This window comes from Dendrobates tinctorius, unplaced genomic scaffold, assembly GCF_039654945.1.
Source record: "Dendrobates tinctorius isolate UK_male_01 unplaced genomic scaffold, ASM3965494v1 ptg000007l, whole genome shotgun sequence".
NCBI lineage: Eukaryota > Metazoa > Chordata > Amphibia > Anura > Dendrobatidae > Dendrobates > Dendrobates tinctorius.
In genome coordinates, this window is record NW_027361675.1 from 8257516 (window position 1) to 8282732 (window position 25217).

At 42.2% G+C, this 25217-nt stretch overlaps 1 protein-coding gene across 1 annotated transcript; it reads left to right on the forward strand.

Annotated features, from left to right (window-relative positions):
- The first annotated feature begins 527 nt into the window (after nt 1-527).
- LOC141086142 (gap junction beta-5 protein-like) lies at nt 528-24196 on the forward strand. The gene is made up of 2 exons (XM_073571925.1): nt 528-634; nt 21950-24196. The coding sequence occupies exon 2, from the start codon at nt 21969-21971 to the stop codon at nt 22791-22793; it is 825 nt and encodes a 274-aa protein (XP_073428026.1). The 5' UTR covers nt 528-634; nt 21950-21968; the 3' UTR covers nt 22794-24196.
- The last annotated feature ends 1021 nt before the right edge of the window (nt 24197-25217 follow it).

A 25217-nucleotide genomic window follows, 5' to 3' on the forward strand; every position in this document is an offset into this window, starting at 1 on the left:
TGCTATGCAATGTTTTCTCGCATAGCGCTCGTCCGTATTCTACGGTAGTGTGACCCTGGCCTAAATCAAAATGTAGCATATTTTTAATGAGGCTTTCTATGTTCAAAGGAAAGTCCAAAAAATGCAACATTCCTAGATGATGTGAGAGACATTGTAATTAAATGCCACTGATCTCAAAATACTACAAGCCAAAACCGTGAGTGTAGAGCTTCTCGGATTTTACTACATATTTTTAAATAACTTTTGATGAAAAAAAAAAGCAGAAAAATGCAGCTAAAGGTTATTTGTGACAAAAATGTTTCTTTAGTTTAAACCAAACTTAGCTTTGAGATTTTATTAAAAAAAAGCTGCATTTACTGGTTTATTTGCAACATTGTGTTTATGTGTTATTTTATTGGTGTGATTTCTGTATATTTTCACTGTACATGTGTGTAACCTGGAATGAGGATGTTACAATGTTTGACAGACCAAACTTATTCCTGAATCTCTACTCCACCTCGAGCTGTAGGACACACCCAGGTATGCTATTAGTGTTAGTATTAAACATAGAGAAGACATGGCTGACAACTTGAACAATGAAGCGTGACAAAAAGCAGTAACTACAAACTGAAACCCCCAACTGATTGCCTGGAGGGTAAGTTTTGGACCCTTGGTGGTCTTTTCTATACAGTATATTCGGGCATGGTACATGTAAGCAGTTTTATGTATCCGAGTAAGACACAGGGTTTCACTATAAAGGAACAAATGCCGTGAACAAGATAGTTTTTCCTGTGATGTCCTGATACATTTGTATATGCTTTACGTACAAAGTCATTAATCTTGTTTTTTTATGGATCCTGCAGAACGAAACATTACATATATATTAAAATAATTGTAATCGTTGTTAAAATAGGGAAAGTATTGTAGCGTGCTATGACATTTTTATTTTATGCTGCACGTAAAACTGTTAAATTAAAATTTCCCAAACCCATAACACTTATAAAAAAGAATATTTGCTTAACTCTAAGAGTATGAAAATATAACTTTCACTGCATATCAGTAATCGGTTTTGCTATCTAATAGGGTTAATACACTGTACTCGACTATCACCGTCAGTCCTATAGACGAAATATAAAGCAGTAGTGCTTATGTATGACCACGGCTTGATTCAAACTGGGCTTATGGGACCCCTGTTCTCATAATTGGTAATGGCAGACTTCCATTTATCATATGTTTATATCATGCATGGTGGCTCAGTGCACTGTTGCTTTGCACCTCTGGGATCTTGGGTTCTAGTATCCCCATATTAATGTAGGTTTGTTAGTCGGAACTTCTCATTGTAAGCCCCACTAGGGACAGTGAGTGATTAGCACTTCTATAAAGCGCTGTGGATTATGATAGAGCTATGCAAGAAGCAGAAATATTTGCAGGTCAACCACTTTAATAATATGGTAGAGAACTGTGTCAAATTTCTGTCACGTTACTCATACAGTATTTTGGTCACATTTTTTTTAAACCACGCATTGACATTTTACCATCAACTATGTCATCACGTGCTAAAATCCAGTGCAAAGGAAGACAGAAAACCTATTTGTCATCATGCTCTTCTCTTGGCTCCCAATTCAAATATACTCTTAGACATTTTTAGGCATTGCACCTTGAAACAAATTTTGCAAATTACCTCTTGTCTCTTTTGTGCCAACTACAGGTATCTAACCAGTAACTTATTCCTGACATGTGACATATATATATATGTCATGTATATCACATGACAAGTGCAGGTGTAGACAGTGGACTTAGGCGTTGAACACACTTCCAATACGGCAGGTGCCAGCTGTGCAATACAGCCAGGACCTGCCTCTAACAGCAGCAAACAGAGTAGCTCCGATTTCTGCTTGTAACCACTTAAATGCATGGGTTTCATATTTTAAACAAAAGTTCACCATCAAGAAAAACTTACAAGCCAATACTACTACTACTACAATTAGCACTGATAAGCATTCCTTTAGTAATAAGAATAAACTCCACTGTCACTATCATCTGTTCCATCACCCATTGCCCTCCAAGACACGATTGTGGGGTGACTATGGTGTTGTCATGGCAGTCAGGTTAAAGGGCATGTCACACTAAGCGATATCGCTAGCAATAACTTGTGATGTTATAGTGATATTGCTAGCGATATCGCTGTGTCTGATACTTACCTACGACCGGCTCCCCCGCTGATTATCGCTGATCGCGCGAGAACAGGCTGGACTGTTTCTCGTCATCTGCTTCCTGCGGCGCTTCCTGCTGTGACGAGGAGCGATGCGTGGAGCCGGGCGGGAGGACGCAGGATCGCCTAGTGTGACAGGTAAGTAGCGATCCCTGTCCCCAGCGATGTCGCTGGTGAGATCTGCCTGTGTGGTAGCTCACTAGCGACCACTTAGCGATGTACCAGCGATCCTGACCGCATCATAACGCTGGTCGGGATCGCTGGTACATCGCTAAGTGTGACAGTACCTTAAGTCTCCATGTCTGCCATGTTGGTGATTCTATGAAACCTTCCTGAAGGCAGTGCAGTTGCACTGTATTCTACAAGCAATGAAGCAATCACTAGTTCAAGTCTCCTTGAAGGACTTAAAAAAGTGTTGTTTAAAAGAGAGAAAATATTCAAATCACCCCTCCTTTTCCATACTTAAAGTATAAAATAAGCATGTTTTATGTTGCATTTTCTATAAAACTCTAATCTTTTAAAATATAAAATTACTTATCCCCCACAGTAAATTCAATAAAAAATAAAACTTACAGAATTTTATTTTTGTCATCTTGCACCAATAAGACATAGAGCTCCAGCAAGCCCTCAAACAGCTTCATTGAAAGAAAAGAAAAAAAAAAAATAATATATATATATATATATATATATATATATATATATACAGCTCTGGCAAAAATTAAGAGACCACTGCAAAATTTTCAGTTTGTCTGATTTTTCTCTTTATAGGTATATTTTTGAGTAAAATGTAAATTGCTCTTTTATTCTATAAACTACTGACAACATGTCTTCGAATTTCCAAGCACTAAATTTTGTATTTATTTTCAGAAAATGAGAAATGGTCAAAATAACAAGAAAATGCAGTGCTTGCAGACCTCAAATAATGCTGAGAAAACAAGCTCATAATCATTTAGAAACAACAATACTGATGTTTTAACTCAGGAAGAGTTCAGAAATCAATATTTTGTGGAATAACCATGATTTTTAATCACAGCTTTCATGCATCTTGGCATGCTTTCCACCAGTCTTTAAGGCCTTTCACACATAGCGAGATTGCTAGCGATGTCAATAAAGCATCACTGATCTTGTGATGCAACAGTGATATCGTTAGCGATCTCGCTTTGTGTGACACGTACCTGCGACCGCCCCCCCCCCGCTGGATATCGCTGATCGTGCTCGAATGTCCTGAGCCATTTTTTTTGTCATTGGCGTCCCGCTGGCACCGACTAGCGATGCATGGACGCAGGCGGAAGTCGTCATCATCGCTGCGGTCTGAAAGGTAACAGCGCCGACAGATCGCTTATCGCTGCTGCGTCGCTGGTGAGATCTGCCTGTTTGGCATCTCACTAGCGACCAATTAGCGATGCACCAGCGATCCTGACCAGGTCATATCGTTGTCGGGATCGCTGGTGCATACCTAAATGTAATGGGACCCTTTCACACTGCTTTTGGGTGACCTTATGACACGCCTGGTACAAAAATTTAAGCAGTTCTTTGTCTGATGGCTTGTGACTATCCATCTTCCTCTTAATTGCATTCCAGAAGTTTTCAATGGGATTCAGGTCTGGAGATTTGGCTGATCATGACAGGGATTTGATGTGGTGGTCCTTCATCCACACAATGATTGACCTAGCTGTGTGGCAGGAGGCATTGTCCTGCTGGAAAAAACAGTCCTCAGAGTTGGGGAACATTGCCTGAGCAGAAGGAATCAACTGTTTTTACAGGATAACCTTGTATGCGGCTTGATTCATACGTCTTTAGCAAAGATTAACATGCCCAATTCCAGCCTTGCTGAAACATCCCCAGACCATCACCGATCCTCCATCAAATTACACAGTGGGTGCAAGACACTGTGGCTTGTACACCTCTCCAGTTCTCCATCTAACTATTAGATGACTAAGTGTTGGGCAAAGCTGAAAATTAGACTCATCAGGGAAAATTACCTAACTCCAGTCATCTATGGTACAATCCTTTTGGTCTTTGACAAAGTTCAGCCTGGCTCTTCTTTGCTTCTCATTGATGAAAGGCTTTTTTCCAGCTTTACATGACTTGAGCCCTGCCTCTGGGAGCCTGTTACGAACTGTTCTTGCCGTGCACTTCACCCCAGCTGCCATTTGCCATTCCGTTTGTAGGTCACTTGATGTCATCCTGCGGTTACTGAGTGACATTCGAATAAGATGACGGTCATCCTGGTCAGTGGAGTCGTTTTCACACTCTGGTGGTCAGTAGCTTTGTTGTCCCCAATGTCTGCTGCTTGATCTTGTCGGAATGAACTGCCATCTTAGAAATTTTAAGGATGGAGGCAACATGATGCTCACTGCATCCCTCGGCTTGTAAAGCCAGAATTGAGCCCTTCTTTTCCTCACTCAAGACTTTTCTTTTCAACTCCTTTGGCATGGTAAAAGTTATTTTTTCATTCCTATTACTTTTGGGATATTACTAGCACTTGTTTTGCCATCCAGCTTGTCATATTACTTAAGGCTTGTGAACACCACAGCAGGGTTTTTTATACTTTCCTTCCTTAAATAAGATTTGATTCACGTGATCACCTAATCAGAAGCACATTAAGTAGAATGAGGTGTACTCTGGTTTGAATTCAACAGACACTGAAATAGAATGGCTGTCAGACATGTAGAGAAGCTGAGTTTTATAAAACTGTGCAGTGGTCTCTTAATTTTTGCCAGAGCTGTATATATATATATATATATATATATATATATATATATATATATATAAAAATGGCAACTGAAATCTTTTATTCCAAAACTTTTTTATATTTTTTAATACAGTGAAACACAAAAAATGACTGATATTATCGTAATAACCTACACAAATAATATATACCTAGTACTTTTTTCATTTTTTATAGCAATTTGAGTGTCGTATAAACAAGGAAAAATAGTGAAATTGCATTTTTTTTTTACCTTCACAACCCACATGGTAATGGTAATGAAATTGTTTAGATTCCATTCATTATTCATGGAAGTGTTCTTAGGCAAATTTGTGAGTGAGTCCACTTCTTTGCATCAAGAGCAGCACCACATTTGAATGGTCTTAGGATGCTTTACTGTTGGCATGTTGCAGGACTCAAGGTAGCACTCACCTTTTCTTCTCCAGGCAGTCAATGTTCCTGATATCCCAAATACTCTGATGGGAGCTTCAGAGAAAATAACTTTTACACTGTCCTCTGCAGTTCAATCCCTGTACTTCCTGCCAAATTTCAGTCTGTCCTTGATCTTTTTCTTGGAGAAAATGGGTTTCTTTGATGCCTCTATTGACACAAGGCCACACTGTGCGTGCAGATACATTCACACCAGCCTGCTGCCATTCTTGAGCAAGGTCTGCACTGGTATTGAACTGACCACTGAGCTAAATTCCCTTTAGGAGACTGTCCTAGCACTTGCTGGACCTTATTGAATGGCCTGAATCCATCTTCAAAGCAATTAAACCTTTCATTACAATGAAACACTTCAAAGTGCCCTGGATGAATTTGCTCTTCCTATACATAGAACACCACAACACAGATGGCGACAACCCTGGCACACCCTGCAAACACGTTTCCTGCAGCGGTGCTCCAGGTGTGCCGAACGTCTGTGGAGAAAATCCAACCTACCCGAAGATTTTATCCATTATAAGTTTATGCTTCGAACATACAACACTGCCCTTCACCTCTCAAAACAAACCTATTTCAACACCCTCATCACCTCACTGTCCAATAACCCTAAACGTCTCTTTGACACTTTTCATTCTCTACTCAACCCAAGAGTGCAGGCCCCTACCACGGAGCTTCGAGCTGACGATCAAGGGAATTACTTCAAAGAAAAAATTGACCAGATCCGACAGGAAATTATCTCCCAATCACCTCATACCATGCACTGTCCTCCCTCCCCCACTGCATCTAGCTCACTCTCTGACTTTGAACCAGTCACAGAAGAAGAAGTAAGCAGGCTCCTTGCATCTTCTCGCCCAACCACTTGCACCAGTGACCCATTTCCGTCACATCTACTCCAGACCCTTTCCCCTGCTGTCATCCCTCACCTAACTAAAATATTTAACCTCTCTCTCTCTTCTGGTATCTTTCCCTCCTCATTTAAGCATGCCATCATACATCCACTACTTAAAAAACCATCCCTTGACCAAAACTGTGCCGCTAACTATAGACCTGTTTCTAATCTTCCCTTCATCTCTAAACTCCTGGAATGCCTGGTCCACTCCCGTCTTATCCGCTATCTCTCAGAAAACTCTCTTCTCGACCCTCTCCAATCCGGTTTCCGCTCTTTACATTCTACTGAAACTGCCCTCACTAAAGTCTCTAATGATCTACTAACAGCTAAATCAAATTCTAATGCTAATTCTCTTGGATCTCTCTGCAGCATTCGACACTGTGGATCATCAGCTCCACCTCACTATGCTCCGTTCCATTGGCCTCAAGGACACCGTTTTCTCCTGGTTCTCCGCCTATCTCTCTGACCGCTCCTTTACTGTATCTTTTGCTGGCTCCTCCTCCTCTCATCTTCCCCTTACTGTTGGGGTTCCTCAAGGATCAGTCCTAGGCCCCCTCCTCTTCTCTTTGTATACTGCCCCTATTGGTCAAACAATCAGTAGATTTGGTTTCCAGTACCATCTCTATGCTGACGACACCCAATTATACGCTTCTTCTCCTGACATCACGCCAGCCTTTCTAGAAAACACCGGCAATTGTCTAAATGCTGTATCTAACATCATGTACTCACTATATCTGAAACTGAACCTGTCAAAGACTGAACTCCTTGTGTTTCCTCCCGCTACTAATGTACCTATACCCGACATTGCCATTTCCGTGTGTGGTTCTACTATTAGTCCCCAGCAACATGCCCGCTGTCTTGGGGTCATACTTGACTCTGAGCTTTCCTTTGTCCCCCACATTCGATCACTGGCTCGCTCTTGTTATCTGCACCTCAAAAACATTTCTAGAATTCGACCTTTTCTTACTTTTGACTCTGCAAAGACTCTTACTGTTTCTTTTATTCATTCTCGTCTCGACTATTGTAACTCCCTTCTAATCAGTCTCCCTCTTACCAAACTCTCCCCCCTCCAATCTGTCTTGAATGCAGCTGCCAGGATCATATTCCTCGCCAATCGTTACACCGAAGCCTCTACCTTGTGCCAGTCATTACACTGGCTACCCATCCACTCCAGAATCCAGTACAAACTTATTACCCTCACCCACAAAGCCCTCCATGGCTCAGCACCACCCTACATCTCATCCCTTGTTTCAGTATACCATCCTACCTGCGCCCTCCGTTCTGCTGATGACCTGAGGTTAGCATCCTCAATAATCAGAACCTCCCACTCCCGTCTTCAAGACTATACACGTGCTGCACCAATTCTTTGGAATGCACTTCCCAGGTCAATACGATTAGTCCCCAATCCTCACAATTTTAAGCGTGCCCTGAAAACGCATTTATTCAGACTGGCCTATCGCCTCAACATATTAACCTAATCTATCCCTGTGTGGCACAGCCATAAGTTTTTTTACCATAACCAAGTTCCCCGCATCATGTTCCCACATGCTTTATGCATCCTTTAGCCCTCTGCATCCGTACTGTTACACACTTAACATTATGGCTGGTCCATACAATTGGGGCAACTGTTACCACCCACCTTTCGTGTCTCCCCTTTTTTCCTCATAGATTGTAAGCTTGCGAGCAGGGCCCTCTGTTATGATTGAGTCACCATAGGAGGCAAAAACAGAATTGCTAGCTAAGTCCAGAAAACCAGAGAAGTTGGCAGCTATCGGATTGCAGACCCCTGAACCTATCAACACAACTAGCAGTAGCCGTGGGGGGTTCCTACGATGCCCTAGACCCCTCGATCACAGCCGGAGAATTAAATAGGCCTAAAGAAAGAAAGGGGAAATCTAAACTGCCCCAGAGCAGACCCCAAAGCAATAGGCAGCCCCCAACATATAATGACGGTGAAGCAAGATGAAAATACTAACACAGACAGAAAGATAGACTGAGCAAAGAGGGGCCCAAGCTAACTAAATAGAAAAGGACAGGAAGGCTGCTGTCTGCAATCCGTGAAAAAACCCTAAGAAAATAAGAGCCAACAGACTGACAGTGAAAAAGGCCCTGAAGATGCTAGGCTTCAAAAAAGCTATGTCAGTACTCAGGAATATACTGAAGACAGAGCTACAGGCAAAAGGAGATTCAGCTCACCCCAGCAGGGAATGGCAGAATACTGAAAAGCAAGGAAAACAAAAAGCAAAACAAAAAGCTAACAGGCAAAACAGAAACTTAGCTTTAGAGGAGCAGGAATCAGACTGGTCTCCTAGAAGTCCACAGAGAAATCACCCGCAGGGCAGAAGGGCGTCGGCAGCCTTATATCCAGTCCGTGACTCCACTCAGCCAGTCATCCTCATTAGACTCAGGTGCCTGATAATCAGGCTCATTACCTTCCTTTACCAGACTAGGGAGTTCACCAGACCCCAGTGACGAAGGGGAAAATGAACTCACAACAGTCCTCATTCCTCTTGGTATCTGTTATGATCTATGTGATTATTGTTATGCTGTAATGTATATTGTCTGTACAAGTCCCCTCTGAAATGTAAAGTGCTGCGGAATATGTCAGCGCTATAGAAATAAAATTTATTATTATTTATTATTATTCTCTTTGAAGTTATTGATGGTCCAATAATTGGTTTATTTAGGGGCAATCTTACAAGCAGCAATGTCCTTGAGATGCAAACTAATGATGACTGCATATGTCTCTTTGTAATTAACCATAGTTAACAGAAAAACACAATGATTTCAAGAGCCAGCCCCCATTTTAACCCCTTTATGTCATTTGACGTAGCTATATGTCATGGTCGGAAAGGGGTTCCCAACCAAGAACTTACAGTTACATCATGGCGACACAGGAGCTGTGCTTGGGCACATCTTCAGCTATACCTGGGCTCTAGCTGTCACAGCCAGGGGTGGTGCCCACACCACCCCAACTGTTTAACCCTCTAAATGTTGCAATCAATATCGATTGCAGCATTTAGTAGGCTAGGAGAGAGACAAGGGGACTCCTTCTCACACCCGATTGGCATCCCTGCAACTTATTTGTGAGCTGCAATGGTAGTCATGGCAAGTAGACTGAGACATGAGAATGGTCTAAATGATGTTTTGTCAGTGTCACACAGACAGCTAAAATGTGCTTAAACCACATTTAGCGTCCACATGTTTGGCATTTCTGTAGAAAGGAGAGCCAAGTTAATTTATGGGTGCATGTCTTTAGAAGTATGAGCTGCACATAATATATGGGCGTTACAATATACTGGACACAACAACTTACTTGGCACTACTATGGCAAATTTGCAATTTTTACTTAGCAGCATCCACTGCTGCTTGTTTCCAGGAAACACCCACACATGTAGATAAATTCCTAGAGGGGTGTAATTTCCAAAATGGGCTCCCTTCAGGGGGAATTTGCTCTTCTGGCACTTAGGGACTCTGTATATGGAATCCGCAAGCTATTCTGCAAAAATTTGCTCTTCAAAAGTCAAATAAGCTCTGTCCCTCTTGAGTCCCTCCATGTGGCTAATCAGTACTGTATAGCCACATATGGGGTGTTGTCACATTCACCAGAAATTGTGTGACAAACTTTGGTGCCATTTTTACCCATTTTTCCATGTGAAAATGTAAAATCGGGGGCTAAAACAAAACGTTTTGTAGTTTGTAAAATGGGGTCACTTATGGGAGATTCTGCTTTTCTGGCAATTCAGATGTTCTTCTAGTGGGACATAGCACCCGCAAAAGCTTAACAAAAAAATCTGAACTATCATAGGGCACTGCTTTCATGAAAAGTAATTCCCGATTGGCACACTCAGGAGCACATATGGTGTCAACATGCTCACTTCACCCCCAGATTGATTCATTCGTGGGTGTATTTTGTAAAATGGGATCACTTATATAGAGGTTCTGGTACCTCAGGGACTCTGCCAATGTAACATGGCAACATCAAACCATTTCAGTAAAATCTGGTCTCCAATATGGTCCTTTTTTCTGAGCTGTGCACTGTAATTCAAAAGTAGGTTTTGACCACATATGGGCTATCGGCATACTCAGAAGAAGCAAACTAATTGTACGCTTCATATTCTCCTATTATTCCTTTTGAAAATTAAAAACTTTTGGCCAAAGCAACATTTTCCATTTACTCAGCCTAATGTTATACAATTCTTTGAATTGCTTGAGAGTTAAAAATGCTCACTACACTGTTGAGATCCCGTCGCTGCACAGGGGGAACCTCAAGCCATGTCCTCTGCGGTCTCCCATTCTTTTTCAGCTGCAGAGGATCCTGCTCAGCAGAGACGTCGGTCCCAGCGTCTTGCTCAGGTTAATGCTATGCATTTGATTGCTGCTGCCCCAGGTTCAGCTATAGCATTCTGCATTAGTCAGCGGTGAGCAGACGCCCCTGGGACTAAGTCCTGCTTTTCTCCATCTGAGCATGCCCGTGAGAGGATCGCTCATTGGTGGTCAGAGGTCACATGCTCAGGTCCTCAAGCAGCTCAGATCGCACGGCCATGCCAAACATGTGAAGTGTGTGAATGTCTCTGGTGCAAGCTCCTAATTATCCCCTACCTTCTTGCTGTATATGTGTTTATGGAGATAGGAGTTAGGCTGGTTTCACATTTGCGTTTTTTTGCGCTGGAAAAAAACGCATACGTGCGCATGCGTTTTTTCCCCTATATTTAACATGGGTGCGCATACCTGCGCGCTGGCATGCGCACGTATGCGATTTTCATGCGCTGCGTTTTTTGGGGTGTGCGTTGGTATTTTCCAGACGCAGCATGTTGCATTTTTTGGCCCTGCAAAAAAGCGCATGCGCACGTATGCGCACGTTTTGCGCTAAAAATGGCCATTATAGCCTATGGGTGCGCATATGTGCGCATTGGCATGCTTATGTATGCGTTTTTTTGCACATGCGTTTTTTTTTGTTAACCATGGAATTTAGGGGTTTGGGTTAGAGTTAGGGTTAGTTAAAGGGGTTTAGGGTTAGGGTTAGGGTCAGGGTCAGGGTTAGGGTTGGGGTTAGGGTCAGGGTTAGGGTTAAGTATGGTTTGGTTAAGGGTTAGGGTCAGGGTTAGGGTTAGGGTTATGTATGGTTTGGTTAAGGGTTAGGGTCAGGGTTAGGGTTAGGGTTAGGGTCAGGGTTAGGGTTAGGGTTAGGGTTAGGGTCAGGGTTAGGGTCAGGGTTAGGGTTAGTTAGGGTTTAGGGTTTGGGTTAGGGTTAAGTATGGTTTGGTTAAGGGTTAGGGTCAGGGTTAGGGTTAGGGTTAGGGTCAGGGTTAGGGTTAGGGTCAGGGTTAGGGTTAGTAAAGTCATGGTTTGGGTTAGTGTGAGGGGCCACCTAATGTTGGGAAAAAACACAAACGCGGTAAAAACGCACTAAAAACGCATACAAACGCATAAAAACGCTGCATTTTTTTCATGCATGCTCATAAAAATGCTTGAAAAAAAACGCAGCAGTTGTATGCTTTTGTATGCGTTTTTTCAATGCGTTTTTTTGCGGGAAAAACGCGCTGCAAAAAAAAGCAAGTGTGAAACTAGCCTAAGAGACAGTGGTAAGTAGTGGCATCGCCAGTGTGACGCCGTGCACTTAGTAGGTCTAGAGAGGCTCTTACCCTGCGTCCTTGGTGCTGAGTCTTGAGACCGAACACACTAGTGCTGATTCAGCTGTGCCATGTGACTGTTAACAGGGTAAGACGAAAAACAGGGCACCTGGATGCACCACTTTATAAGCACACAAAATAAGCAATAGGGGCTGCAGAATGCATGGAAATAATATGTATCAAACCAGAGGAAACAGACCAATACATAAAAAACTGCGCACACTTATATTGAAGTTTGTCAAAAAAATATGTATAGAAAATACTTTATTGTCACAACTAGACGTACAATTAAAAACACTTTAAAAACATACAACGTGTGAGCCACATCCTATCCCACAAAAATTATACCACCAAGAAAACACTGCAGTTATATAACAATATATATATGCATAGAATAGATGACAAACAATGACATCAAGGAATAAACACATGTAGCTATGCAATAATTAGAAGACCAGTGTGCTGAAATCCTAATTAGGAGGCAGCATAAAGTGTATAAACAAAACACAGGCAAATGGGCGTCCCCATTAATGCCTCACTAATCTGAACACTGTGCAATAAAGTACTGGTGGATTAACTCCGAAACACCCATCATCCCTATTATAAAAGCAATCCTAAAAATGCGGTGTTAAATAGAATGGCAGGGAGGAAATATCTAGAATTAGACAATATCTGTATGATCATAAGAAAGGAATATAGAGCCATGCCACATGAGAAGCCACAAATTATTATAAGGATCGCTACCAGATGGAACATCCAGGTCCTTGGAGGAAAATAAACTCCCATTAAGGTGACCCATAAAGGGAAGGAACGGGTAGTAAGGAGAGGAGAAGGTAGTGGGGAAGAAGCTCCATGCGTATCACTGTGATGCAGCTTCGTCATAATTATTGCATAGCTACAGGTGTTTATTCCTTGATGTCATTGTTTGTCATCTATTCTATGCATATATATATTGTTTGCTATATAACAGCAGTGTTTTCTTGGTGGTATAATTTTTGTGGGATAGGATGTGGCTCACATGGTATGTTTTTAAAGTGTTTTTAATTGTACGTCTAGTTGTGACAATAAAGTATTTTCTATATATATTTGTTTTACAAACTTCAATATAAGTGTGCGCTGTTAACAGGGCATGGTATTTGTGCTCTGTGAAGTAACAGAGCTTATCGCAACTACACACCGGGTGGCGTTTAACCCACGTGTGTCCCGTGCAATACCGCCATTTTGTGTCTGCCTTTACCGAGCAGCAGTTAACATCTCTGCACGGTGGACTCAGGGCTGCGAACGCACCTTATTACCATCTTTATATTATTTGGTGCATTCCGCCAGCCCTAACATACACTTCTAGATGAATTTCTCAAGAGGTGTAGGTTCCAAAATGCCGCCACTTGTAGGAGTTTCTGCTGTTTTGGCATTTTATGGGCTCTTCAGATGTGACATGGCATCTTCAATCTATTCCAGCCAAAATTGAGCTCCAGAATTCATTTGGCACTCCTTTCTTTCCAAGCCCTGGCCTGCGCCCAAACAGTAGTTTTCCACCACATATTGGATTTTGGTATACTTAGGAGAAATTGCACAGTAAACTTACTAGTCTATTTTCTCCAGGTACCCTTGTGAAAATGCAAAATTTTAGGCTAAAGCAACATTTTTGAGGGAATTTTTTTTTTATTTTTTCCATCCACACTTTTTTAATTAATGTGAAGCATTTACATGGTTAATAAACTTCTTGAATGTGTTTTCGAGCACTTTGAGGGGTGCAGTTTTTAAAGCGATGTCACTTTGGGGTATTTTCTGTTACATAGGCCCCTTTAAGTCACTTCAAATGTGATGCGATTCCTAAAAAAAAATGGTTTTGTAAATTTTTTGTTTGAAAAATTAGAAATTGCTGATTAACTTTTAACCCCTTCTAACTTCCTAACAAAAAAAGTTTAAAAAATTGATGCTGATGCAAAGTAAACATGTGGTAAATGTTATTTATTATCTATTTTTGTGGTAAAACTATCCAGTTTAAAGACATAAATAATTAAAATTTTAAAATTGCTAAATTTTCACATTTATTGTCAACATTTCAATATATTCATAAAAAGAACAACTCATGTAGATCAAAATTTACCACTAACATGAAGTACAATGTGTCACAAAAAATTATCTCAGAATCACTGGGATATGTTGAAGCGTTCCAGAGTTATTATCTCATAAATTGATGCTGGTTAGAATTGTAAAATTTGGCCTGGTCCAAAAAAAGAAAACAGGCTTGGGGTGAAGAAGTTAAAGAGACTAGTCTGCACTAAAGGGCCTGTCACGCTAAGCGATATCTCTAGCAATATCGCTATAACTTGTGACGTTATAGCGATATTGCTAGCGATATCGCTGTGTGTGATACTTACCTACGACCGGCTCCCCCGCTGGTTATCGCTGATTGCGCGAGAACAGGCTGGACTGTCTCTCGTCGTCAGCTTCCTGCAGCGCTTCCTGTGGAGAGACGAGCGTGGAGCCGGGTGGGAGGACGTCAGGATCGCCTAGTGTGACAGGTAAGTAGCGACCCCCGACCCCTGCTATGTCGCTGGTGAGATCTGCCTGTGTGGCAGCTCACTAGCGACCACTTAGCGATGTACCAGCGATCCTGACCGCGTCATATCGCTGGTTAGAATTCAATCCACATGACAGATTGATAGCAGCTGCCTTGTCCTAGATAACACCTTCTCCTGAGCTAATCAAATGATCACTGAAATGATGTAAGCAGGTTATTTTGTGGCAAGGCTGAAATTTAATGGAAATGGGCTTTTTATCGGCAAGTAAATTTTCACGGCAATAAATTACTTTGCAATTTTTTGCAATTAATGGATCCACATTCAAATTAATCTACAAGGAATGCATATTTTCACTATAAACACAGAAGCACAAATCTTTATTAAAAACAAAATTTTTGTTAGCGTAAAACTTTTAGCTGCAACTTAGAAATCAGTGAGTCCCACGGTAAGTTAGGCGTTTATGCAAAAAATAGTGGCAGAATTTTAACTAGGTTGGCACAGTATGAAATCAGTCTTCAAACAGTAGTATTGATATTGTCAACTAAAAATAAGTTTCATTGATTTACACATAATAATCAACTGGATAATAAAGTATACAAAGTAATATAGATTGTGGCGTCACGCAAGTTTACAAAGGTTTAAGTGTTATCACCAACTCCAGGCATTTACTATGTTGGTCTATGAGTTGATGCTAGTTCATGTAGCCATATACTCAGTGATCTGGCGGAAATAAGACAATTTTTTAGAATACAACATTTTTCTGGAGGCACCTCTTCTTGCACCTCTTTACATTATTACACTTGTCACAAAGTATGTGTGCATCATGATGTAACAATGACATTGAACCAGGTAAATAAATCAGAAGAGGCAGATAGAAAATTACACAGGGCTCCTGTCCAGCGGTCACAAACTACTGATCAGGGTTCTGCTAATTGATCCTCTTGTTGTAACAGATGTAAAAGTGTGTAAAAATAGAAAAGTGTTTTTAAAAAAAGTTGAAAATAAAAATTCAAGAATCCCCCTCCCCACCTTTTCAAATATTACAAGTCCCACCAAAAATATGGCTCTTGAAAAAGAGAAAGGAAAAAGCAAAACTGTAAAAAAATAAAGTTAGCCATTGTAAAAAAAAAAGTTAATGTGATAGATATACAGTAAATTGAGTTATATTCATTTTCCCTAGACTTAAACAACAGGTGGGGAGACCTTGGTAACATTATATTCTGTCCCATGAGGCTACAGTGTTTAGTATATACTCACTGACATGCGTGTGCAACATCTGTCAAATGTGAACATCTCCCTTAATATTGCAAGATTTCAGGTTTGGTATATACTAATTGTTGTTGTGTCTATTCTTAAATGTTCAAAGTTTTCTCAATCACTTGATGTTTTATTGTCTTTTCCATCCAGCAAGGGTGCTTATCTTGCATAGCATTGCCGGCTCTGGTTTCTGGTTAGGTGATTAATTGTTTAAGAAATAAATTAGGCCTAGATCTTAGCAGATGCTTCCTATATATTCATATTCTTAGGGAGAGCACCTGTGTTGGAGGGTATATGTGCAAAATGTTTCTAGTTGCAGGCAGTTTAACATGGCTGTTTGTCAGGGGAGGAGACAAGAAAGCTATGCCATATATTCAAACAAACATGTTTCTTTTTCAGATGTACTGCATTACTTATTTACATCGGTGCCTCCAACTTATGCCAGTCATTGCAATAGTTGCCCATTCTCACATCTTATCTTTCTCATTCACAAAGTTCTCCACAGTTCTGCATCACCTTACATCTCTTCTCTCATCTGTTTTTCACCCTGCCCATGCCCTCCATTCTGCAACACATAGAAACTAACATCCTTCATAATCTAAACCTCCTGCTTCCATCTTCAAGACTTCTCTTATGCTGCTCCAGTATTCTGGAATGCACTTCCTCGGATGATCCTGTAGGGTTGGTGGGCCGAGCTTGGGGGGTGGTCCCTTGATATACCGCGCAGTGACGTACAGACACACGATGAGGCAAGTTTCGGGTTCAACTGGTCCAAGTTTATTCTCTTGCCGTCCACCTGACGGCCTCTGGAGTACACCGCACTTCAATTCACTTTGCTTCACTTCTCTTATCGGCCCCCCGTTTCCAGGGCCGCTTCCCGCACACCGTACTTTACACCGGGGACGTACATTTACGCACCGTCCCCTCTTCACTCTTCGACGCTCCTGTCAGATCCGTCACTGTGGCCGCCTTAGTCCCGTAAACCAACCTCACTTTTACTGAACATTCATCTCTCTCTCTCAATATGGTATGCGTTACCTCAGTGCCTCATCTATACTACGGTACTCTGGTGTCAGGACCACCCCCCCTGACTTTCTCTCTCCTCAGTCCCCCTTGTTCGGTTTTCCTCACAGTGCACAAACTGTCATAGTCCTCCTGTCCCTGGAGCTCCCTCTGGGGACTGGAACTTTCTGGAACCCTCCTGTCAAATTTATATAATTCCCGGTTCCCTGTAACTCTGCCCCCATGACCAACGGTTTCCTAAGCTGATGTCAAGTCCTTTGCTCACACTCCTCCCTGCCCTCTAATGGTCAACCCAAGGTACTGCACGTCCACTACACTTTCTTAGTTGATTACCCACTGTAGTAACTGACACCTGTCTAAACTGTGCAAACCTTCCTTTCTCTATTCTGACAAGTCTGTCCTTCCATCAGATCACCTTCCTTACACTCCCCCTTCCTTTGTCTACTCTCGTCCTCGACAATCGTAATCCCTGCCTTCGTCGTTCTGAAGCTTCACCTACACTCTGTTGTCGGACCAGTTATTGGGCCAAACCCACTACCTGCAGGGGCCGAACCATACTGGGAGCACCATGCTCTGAGCAGCCTACTGCTACTCACCAGCGTGCACGCCACATGACAACGTCTTTCAAATTGGGCTAGGTACACCCATTTTCTCTCTATGGCATGTACCTTCCCCTACTCTCCCCTTCTGTTACCTTCCACTGTCCGGTACGCCATGATCGAGGCCTCACACCTACCAGATCATTGTCGGCGTCCACCTTCCTCCTTCAGGCGTGTCCGTGGTGTCGGGGACCTGACCTAGGATGGCTGTCTTTCTCACATCTTCCACCTCTTTTGCCTTTCTTTCAGTTACATGTCATGGTCGGCGTCTCGGTCTCCCAGACCTTCTCTACACATAGACCCCTGTCGGATCTCACACTTCCCTTTGGTCACACAGACCTTCCCTTACCCGGACCTGTTGCATTTTTCTTGTGCATATTATACAACAAAACAACTTTATAATATCACAAATTCCCCATTTTTTATATATTTTTTCATTTTCCTTTGCTTTTAAAACCAACATATAACAATAAAAACATCACATGTTCTCCCCCCCCCCCTTCCTTGGACATGGACACTCTCTCTTCTTGACATCCCCGCTTTGCCAGGCTTAATACCAAAAAGAAAAAAAACCCCAAACTTCTATATTAAACTTCAGCCGTGGAGCTCCCAGGATGTAGGGAGTGTCCGCAACAGTCCTCTTTATGGGGGCTCATGTTCTTCTGGCTCAGCAATCACAGCTACTGCGTAGTAGCCGCAGGGACAGTACTCTTTGTAGTACGACACCAAGTCCCCCTCTTGTAGAGCCTGGCCGTGACGAATAGAGGCCACATTAATATAGACCTTCTGGCCGGTAGCTAGATCCTGTATAAACCCATAACCTTTGGCAATGTTCGTATACACCAGCCGTCCCTTAGACCTCTTAGCCGCCATTCCAGCCTCTCCCCCTGCGTGGAGCTGGTTCCATATCTCCCGCTCCCGGGCCTTTTTCTTCCTTACAACCTCTGCGACCCAAACAGAGGGCACACTACAGGCTCGGGAGTCTGGTGAGCAGGACTCCGCCAAAGAAGGGAGCGGGGCAGAGGCGGCTAATGATGTTAGTGGCCCAGCAGCCGTTGGGGCCGGGAGGCAGATGGGAGCGGCCGTGCTCTTAGGAAATTGGGCCACAGGGCCTGTTACACAGGCCGCAGTCGATTCCAGTGCCGGCATAGCAGCCATGGCCGCAGGGTATGCCGCACCTGAAATTTCATCCAGAGCCGGGGCAGCAGCCACCTTTGAAGATGCAGTCGCTAGCGGCAGAGGGGATGCAACAGTGTCACGTACGGTCAGACTCCGCACCGGCGACACCGGGCGTGGCGCCACCAGGTGGAGTGGTTCAGAACCAGGAGCAGAGACCCTGCTCAGTTCCGCGTATATGGTAGGGCCCTCCTTGGCCGGGCTCTCGGGGACACGGGATGCCGCGCGCTGTGGCCGAATGGTAGAGGCCGCCTGCGGAGCCACTGTCGGGGCCGGGGGAACTCTCACCTTCCCCAGCGCCGTGGCCTCCATCTCCTCATCACGCGGCTCCTCTCGCAGTCTCCGCTCTTCATCCTGCCTTCTGGAGAGGCTAGCCTCCAGGCTCAGGGGCTCCGCAGGGAGGCTCTCTGCTGGTAACTTAGGTGGCCGCTCCTGGTGGTTCCGCACAGGCTCCTTCACTCACCATCCAGCTGCCTGCCCGTGGCCCTGAGGGGAACGTTTCCTGGCATGACTCGACCTCCCGGCGCCACCGCCACTCCAGGCGCCCGATGCCCTGACATCCACAGCATCGCATCTCGTCCGATGAGCAGCACTCAAATGGTGCCAGACAGCCGCAGCCAAACTTTTCCTCTGTGCCACTCCCTCTGCTGGGTGGGGCATCTGCAGGCCTTCCCACCCACTTGTCAGGGTCCAGTATGTGGGAGCATCGGCCTCCTGGTACATATTGCTGTCCCAATTTGTAATCCACAGGTGGGTAATTTGTAATCCACAGGTGTTTGTAATCCAAGCAGCGTAGTCCAAGTCTTTCTCCATTCTTTAGGGCAGGCCTGCTGCAGAAGATGACGTATTAGCGGCGGCGATCCTGCCGACTATGACAAGTGTAGGGTTGGTGGGCCGAGCTGGGGGGTGGTCCCTCGATATACCACGCAGTGATGTACAGACACACGATGAGGCAAGTTTCGGGTACAACAGGTCCAAGTTTATTCTCTTGCCGTCCACCTGACGGCCTCCGGAGTACACCGCACTTCAATTCACTTTGCTTCACTTCACTTATCGGCCCCCCATTTCCAGGCCGCTTCCCGCACACCATACTTTACACCGGGGACGTACATTTACGCACCGTCCCCTCTTCACTCTTCGACGCTCCTGTCAGATCCGTCACTGTGGCCACCTTAGGCCCGTAAACCAACAGCACTTTTACTGAACAGTCGTCTCTCTCTCAATACGGTATGCGTTACCTCAGTGCCTCGTCTATACTGCGGTACTCTGGTGTCAGGACCACCCCCCTGACTTTCTCTCTCCTCAGTCCCCCTTGTTCGGTTTTCCTCACAATGCACAAACTGTTGTAGTCCTTCTGTCACTGGAGCTCCCTCTGGGGACTGGAACTTTCTGGAACCCTCCTGTCAAATTTATATAATTCCCGTTTCCCTGTAACTCCGCCCCCCATGACCAACGGTTTCCTAAGCCCTAAGCTGATGTCAAGTCCTTTGCTCACACTCCTCCCTGCCCTCTAATGGTCAACCCAAGGTACTGCACGTCCACTACACTTTCTTAGCTGTTTCCCCACTGTAGTAACTGACACCTGTCTAAACTGTGCAAACCTTCCTTTCTCTATTCTGACAAGTCTGTCCGTCCGTCAGGTCACCTTCCCTATAATCCGACTAATACCTAGCCCCTAAGTGGGCTTTAAAAGCACATCTCTTTAGACAAGCCTATCAACTCACTTCATTAATCTAACTCTTCTCTGTTCCCTCTTTCTAAGCTTTCCTCAGAATTTGATCCCTCGTGCATATTCTCGACGCACCTAGTAGCACTTGGTAATGGTACTTATAGAGATACTGGCTGATGACTGGATCATGCAGGTTATTTGAAATGCCTTAGTTATTGTAATGATGGCTATACCACTCATAATAAGAACTTTTTACCTATTGTGTCCCCCACCCTACCATCTCCTTTGTAGATTGTAGGCTTGCAGTCAGGGCCCCTACTCCTGTAACAAACTATGTGTTACTTTGTACTGTCTTTATTGTTTGTACATGTCCCAGCTCAATTGTATATTGCTGCAAAATATATTGGAATTATGCAAATAAAATTACACAGGTCAACGAAAAAAATTTTTTTTTCTGGTGTCCAAAATATTTTAATGAATTTGGGGTATTTTTGGGGTGCTGATTCTGAATATGTCATCAGTTTTGCCAGATTGGCTCAAGTTTTTGAGATTTTTGGTATCTTATTTATAGCACTTGTTGGTAAATGCGACGCATCATCTCATTAATTTCTTTGGATTAGTACTTGAACTGAGCAGTTCTCAATATAGTTTTGTGTTAATTAGTGTTCTAAAAGTTTGTTCATAGCTTGATTTTTGCACTAACTTTATGTTGTTGTCTGTTTTCCAGTGAAAAGCATGAACTCATCATGAAGAAGTTGTCTTAACGATCCAGACTCATTCTGTTACATTTGTGGTGAATATACACTGCCAAAACATAGAAGAAACATAACACACTTCGTAAAAAAAGTGTATTTTGCCTATTTTGGGGTTATGCTTGGGGACCAAGACAAGTTTTGGGCACCACACATAGTGTGCAAAGCATGTATCGAATTATTACGAAAATGGAGCAAAGGACAAAGAAAAAGCTTCAAATTTGGTGTTCCAATGGTGTGGAGAGAGCCAAAAAATCATCATGATGACTGTTATTTATGGTAAACACAGGTACAGGCACATCTTCACAATGAGGGACAGGCCTTCTTGCAGATTCCATGTTACTCCCATTTTCGTTTCTTATGCTTATTGAATCCTTGCACTTGCACTGCACAGAAATAACAGTCATCATGATGATTTTTTGGCTCTCTCCACACCATTGGAACACCAAATTTGAAGCTTTTTCTTTGTCCTTTGCTCCATTTTCGTAATAATTCGATACATGCTTTGCACACTATGTGTGGTGCCCAAAACTTGTCTTGGTCCCCAAGCATAACCCCAAAATAGGCAAAGTACACTTTTTTTACGAAGTGTGTTATGTTTCTTCTATGTTTTGGCAGTGTATATTCACCACAAATGTAACAGAATGAGTCTGGATCGTTAAGACAACTTCTTCATGATGAGTTCATGCTTTTCACTGGAAAACAGACAACAACATAAAGTTAGTGCAAAAATCAAGCTATGAACAAACTTTTAGAACACTAATTAACACAAAACTATATTGAGAACTGCTCAGTTCAAGTACTAATCCAAAGAAATTAATGAGATGATGCGTCGCATTTACCAACAAGTGCTATAAATAAGATACCAAAAATCTCAAAAACTTGAGCCAATCTGGCAAAACTGATGACATATTCAGAATCAGCACCCCAAAAATACCCTAAATTCGATGAAATATCTTTGGCACCAAAAATGCTGTTGACCAGTGTTATTATTATTAGTGGAGAAAGTTTAAGAAATATTGATGTAAACGATAAAATATAACTTTTTATTGCTGATATATCATCTTTTCTTTTTCAGATAACGCAGAATTGCAGAAATGAACTGGGCAGTATATGAAGCTCTACTTACAGGAGTTAATAAATTCTCCACTGAATTTGGTCGTATCTGGCTGTCTATTGTCTTTATCTTTAGGATCTTTGTATACGCAGTAACAGCCAGTCGGGTTTGGGGAGATGACCAAAGAGACTTCGACTGCAATACTCGACAGCCTGGATGTAGGAATGTCTGCTATGACCAATATTTTCCCGTCTCACACATCCGCCTCTGGGCTTTACAGCTCATCATGGTTACATGTCCTTCTCTTCTTGTTGTAATGCATGTGGCATATAGAGATAATCGAGAGAGGAAGCATAGGGAGAAGATGGGAGAGAACAGTGGTAAACTTTACCAAGACATTGGAAAAAAGAGAGGTGGGCTTTGGTGGACCTATCTCATCAGTCTTCTTGTAAAAGCCATAGTGGATTCTGCTTTCATCTATGTGTTTTATCGACTCTATGAAAATTTCTTTCTTCCTCGAGTAGTAAAATGCACTCTTCCTCCATGTCCAAACATTGTGGACTGCTTCATATCCAGGCCATCTGAGAAAAATATATTCACCCTCTTTATGATTATTAGTTCTGGTGTGTGTGTTCTTCTGAATCTCATAGAAGCAGCATATCTTGTTGGAAAGAAGTGTAAAGAGAACATACGTTCCAAAGGGCAGACAACTAAACCAAAAAACTCTGTCTATGGTAAACTCAATGAGCGCAAACTATCCAAATGTGAAAAGACAATTATCATTTCAGAAGATCATAAATCCTCAAACAATGAAATTGATAATGATGGATGCAATCAGGATATAGCTGTGGCAGAGCCGGTGTAGGGCTTTAGTGAAATCAAGGAAGTATATAACATCATCCATATTTTTACAGGCTAAAGCATTTTTTGCCTGGTCTGAAATATTAAGGCTACCAGTACTAAAGTTCATCTAAGTTAGTGACTATGTTGAGTATATCCTGTGCTTATTTATTTAGATGCATATCATGTATTTTTGCCATGGCTGGGTACTTGGGCAGCTACTGGAAAAAAAGCAAATCTTGTCAGCTTTTTCATCATCTTGGCATAGCAGACAACAGGAACCAATAACAATTCTTAAAGACAGAATGCATTATATCGGAATATCAACATTGATAAAATGTGTATCATATTTTTTATGACATATAAACTTTTTTTGTATGTGATTATTTTGTTGATGCATAAAATAAATGCCTCCTACTAAAATGTATATGATAGGATAAGGCTACATAGTGACACTGGTCACACAACATTTCCGTGATTTGTATGTACTTTGGATTTGTGCAACTATTTTTAGAGCAGGGATTTGTAAGAAAAAAAAATGGCCAAATAACAGACAGGTAGCGTGTAAGTTGTAAAGCAATTCGCATTGATGTCTGCAAGAGCAAAGTCATGGGTGACTTCTGACATGAAACCAAAAATCTCACATTATAAAAACAAAATGAACAAATACCCTGTAGTAAGTATACTACATAGTACATGTAAGTAAAATAGGGTACTTAGTCGACACTGTTTTGATCAAAAAAGCGTAAAACCCATCCCACGGTTTAGAAGGTGTTCCCATTCAGGATGGATGGATTAGAGATAGGACCATCCTGAGTGAGTACACCTTGTAGCGGTGGGGTGGCTTTTACGCTTTTTTTTATCAAAGCAGTGTCAACTAAGTACCCTATGTTATTTACATGTACTATTTTAACATATTCCAGGGCATTTTCTCATTTAGTTTTTATTCTAGGTTATGTTTGTTAATGGCCACAGTGTGAATAAGCACCTACACATTGCACTAACATCAACAAGTGTTTCAGCTCATTTCAGCGTTGGATTTTTTTCTCATGGTGGCAGTAGGTTGCAGGTAGCCACATAATCCTAGTGATGCTAATTACAGTATGTGCAATGCAACACCACGCAACCACATTTATGTAATTAAATACCATAATGTCAAAATTAATTTTGTTCTTGTTTTGATCTCACAAAGTAACAGGACAATGAATAAACCGTTCATGTTTTTGGCAGTATGATCTTCACCAGACCAGAGAGTCCGGAACACACTTGTAGTGCAGGAAAGAGAAGTCATGCAGCTAGTTGTGTAGCAAGAATCCAATTTATTCTCCACAGAACTGCTTGGTTTGACTAAGGCTTTTGTATGAAAACTTTTATTGTGTATTGATTATACAATTACCTTGTGAGAATAAAGCAAGAAGTAAAATATTATTAAGCGTGCAATACTTCATTAAGTACAATTATCTGGCTCAGGAACTCTGTAACTGTACCTCTAGTATAAAACCAAATGCTGTGATCAATTATTCATTGTAATAATTATTTTATAATATATCTGTCTAATACAATTTGTCTATCATATAGTCAAAGTGCAAGCATGACCTAAATACAAACAACGATTAAATACCCGGCAGTAAGTAAATAATTATGGTAATAATAATACATGTAAAAAAGTTAGGGTACTTAGTTGACACTATATGGATCAAGAAAACGTAAAAGCCATACAATTGTGATAAGATGTCCAAAATCAGGATGGTTCCCAACCATAGTATCTCAACTCGCCACGTGCCAGGGTTTTTTCTTCCTTGTATTAGGCTGGTTTCACTCTTGCATTTTTTTGCGCATGTGTTTTTTTCCTATACTTAACATGGGTGCGCATAGTCATGCTTTTGTACGCGTTGTATGCGCATGCGGTTTTTTGTAGTGTGCGCCGAGGCGCACAAAATTCATCCTGTTGCATTTTATGTGCGTCCGACCTGTCTCACAAAACCGCATTATAGTCTGTGGGTGCGCTGACATGCGCACGTCAGTGCAAAAAAATGCATGCTTTTTTTGTAAAAACCATGCACAAAAACCAAGAAAACGCATAAAAAGCGCATGATGCGTTTTTTATGTGCGTTTGCACTGCGTACGCAGTGCAAACAAGCGCAAGTGTGAAAGTAGCCTTAATATTAATTATGTACTGCAGGGTATTCATTGTTTAAATTCTAGGTTGGGTTGCGTTTTTCTGTTCATGGCCACAATGTGAATTTACACCTACACATTACACTTGTACCACAGGTGTGCTGAGCAATAGTTAAAGTGGAGAAAGTTCAGTGACAGTGGAGCTATCAATTGTCTATGTACCACTTTATCGTTATGATACATACAGTATGTGAGTGTTGTGCACTGAGTCACTCGCACCCATAGACTTATATTGCTGTGAGTGAGCCGAGACTCGCTGCAAATCAAACAG

Coding starts and splice junctions, on each gene's coding strand:
- LOC141086142 (XM_073571925.1), top strand. CDS start 21,969: ATGAACTGGGCAGTATATGAAGCTCTACTTACAGGAGTTAATAAATTC.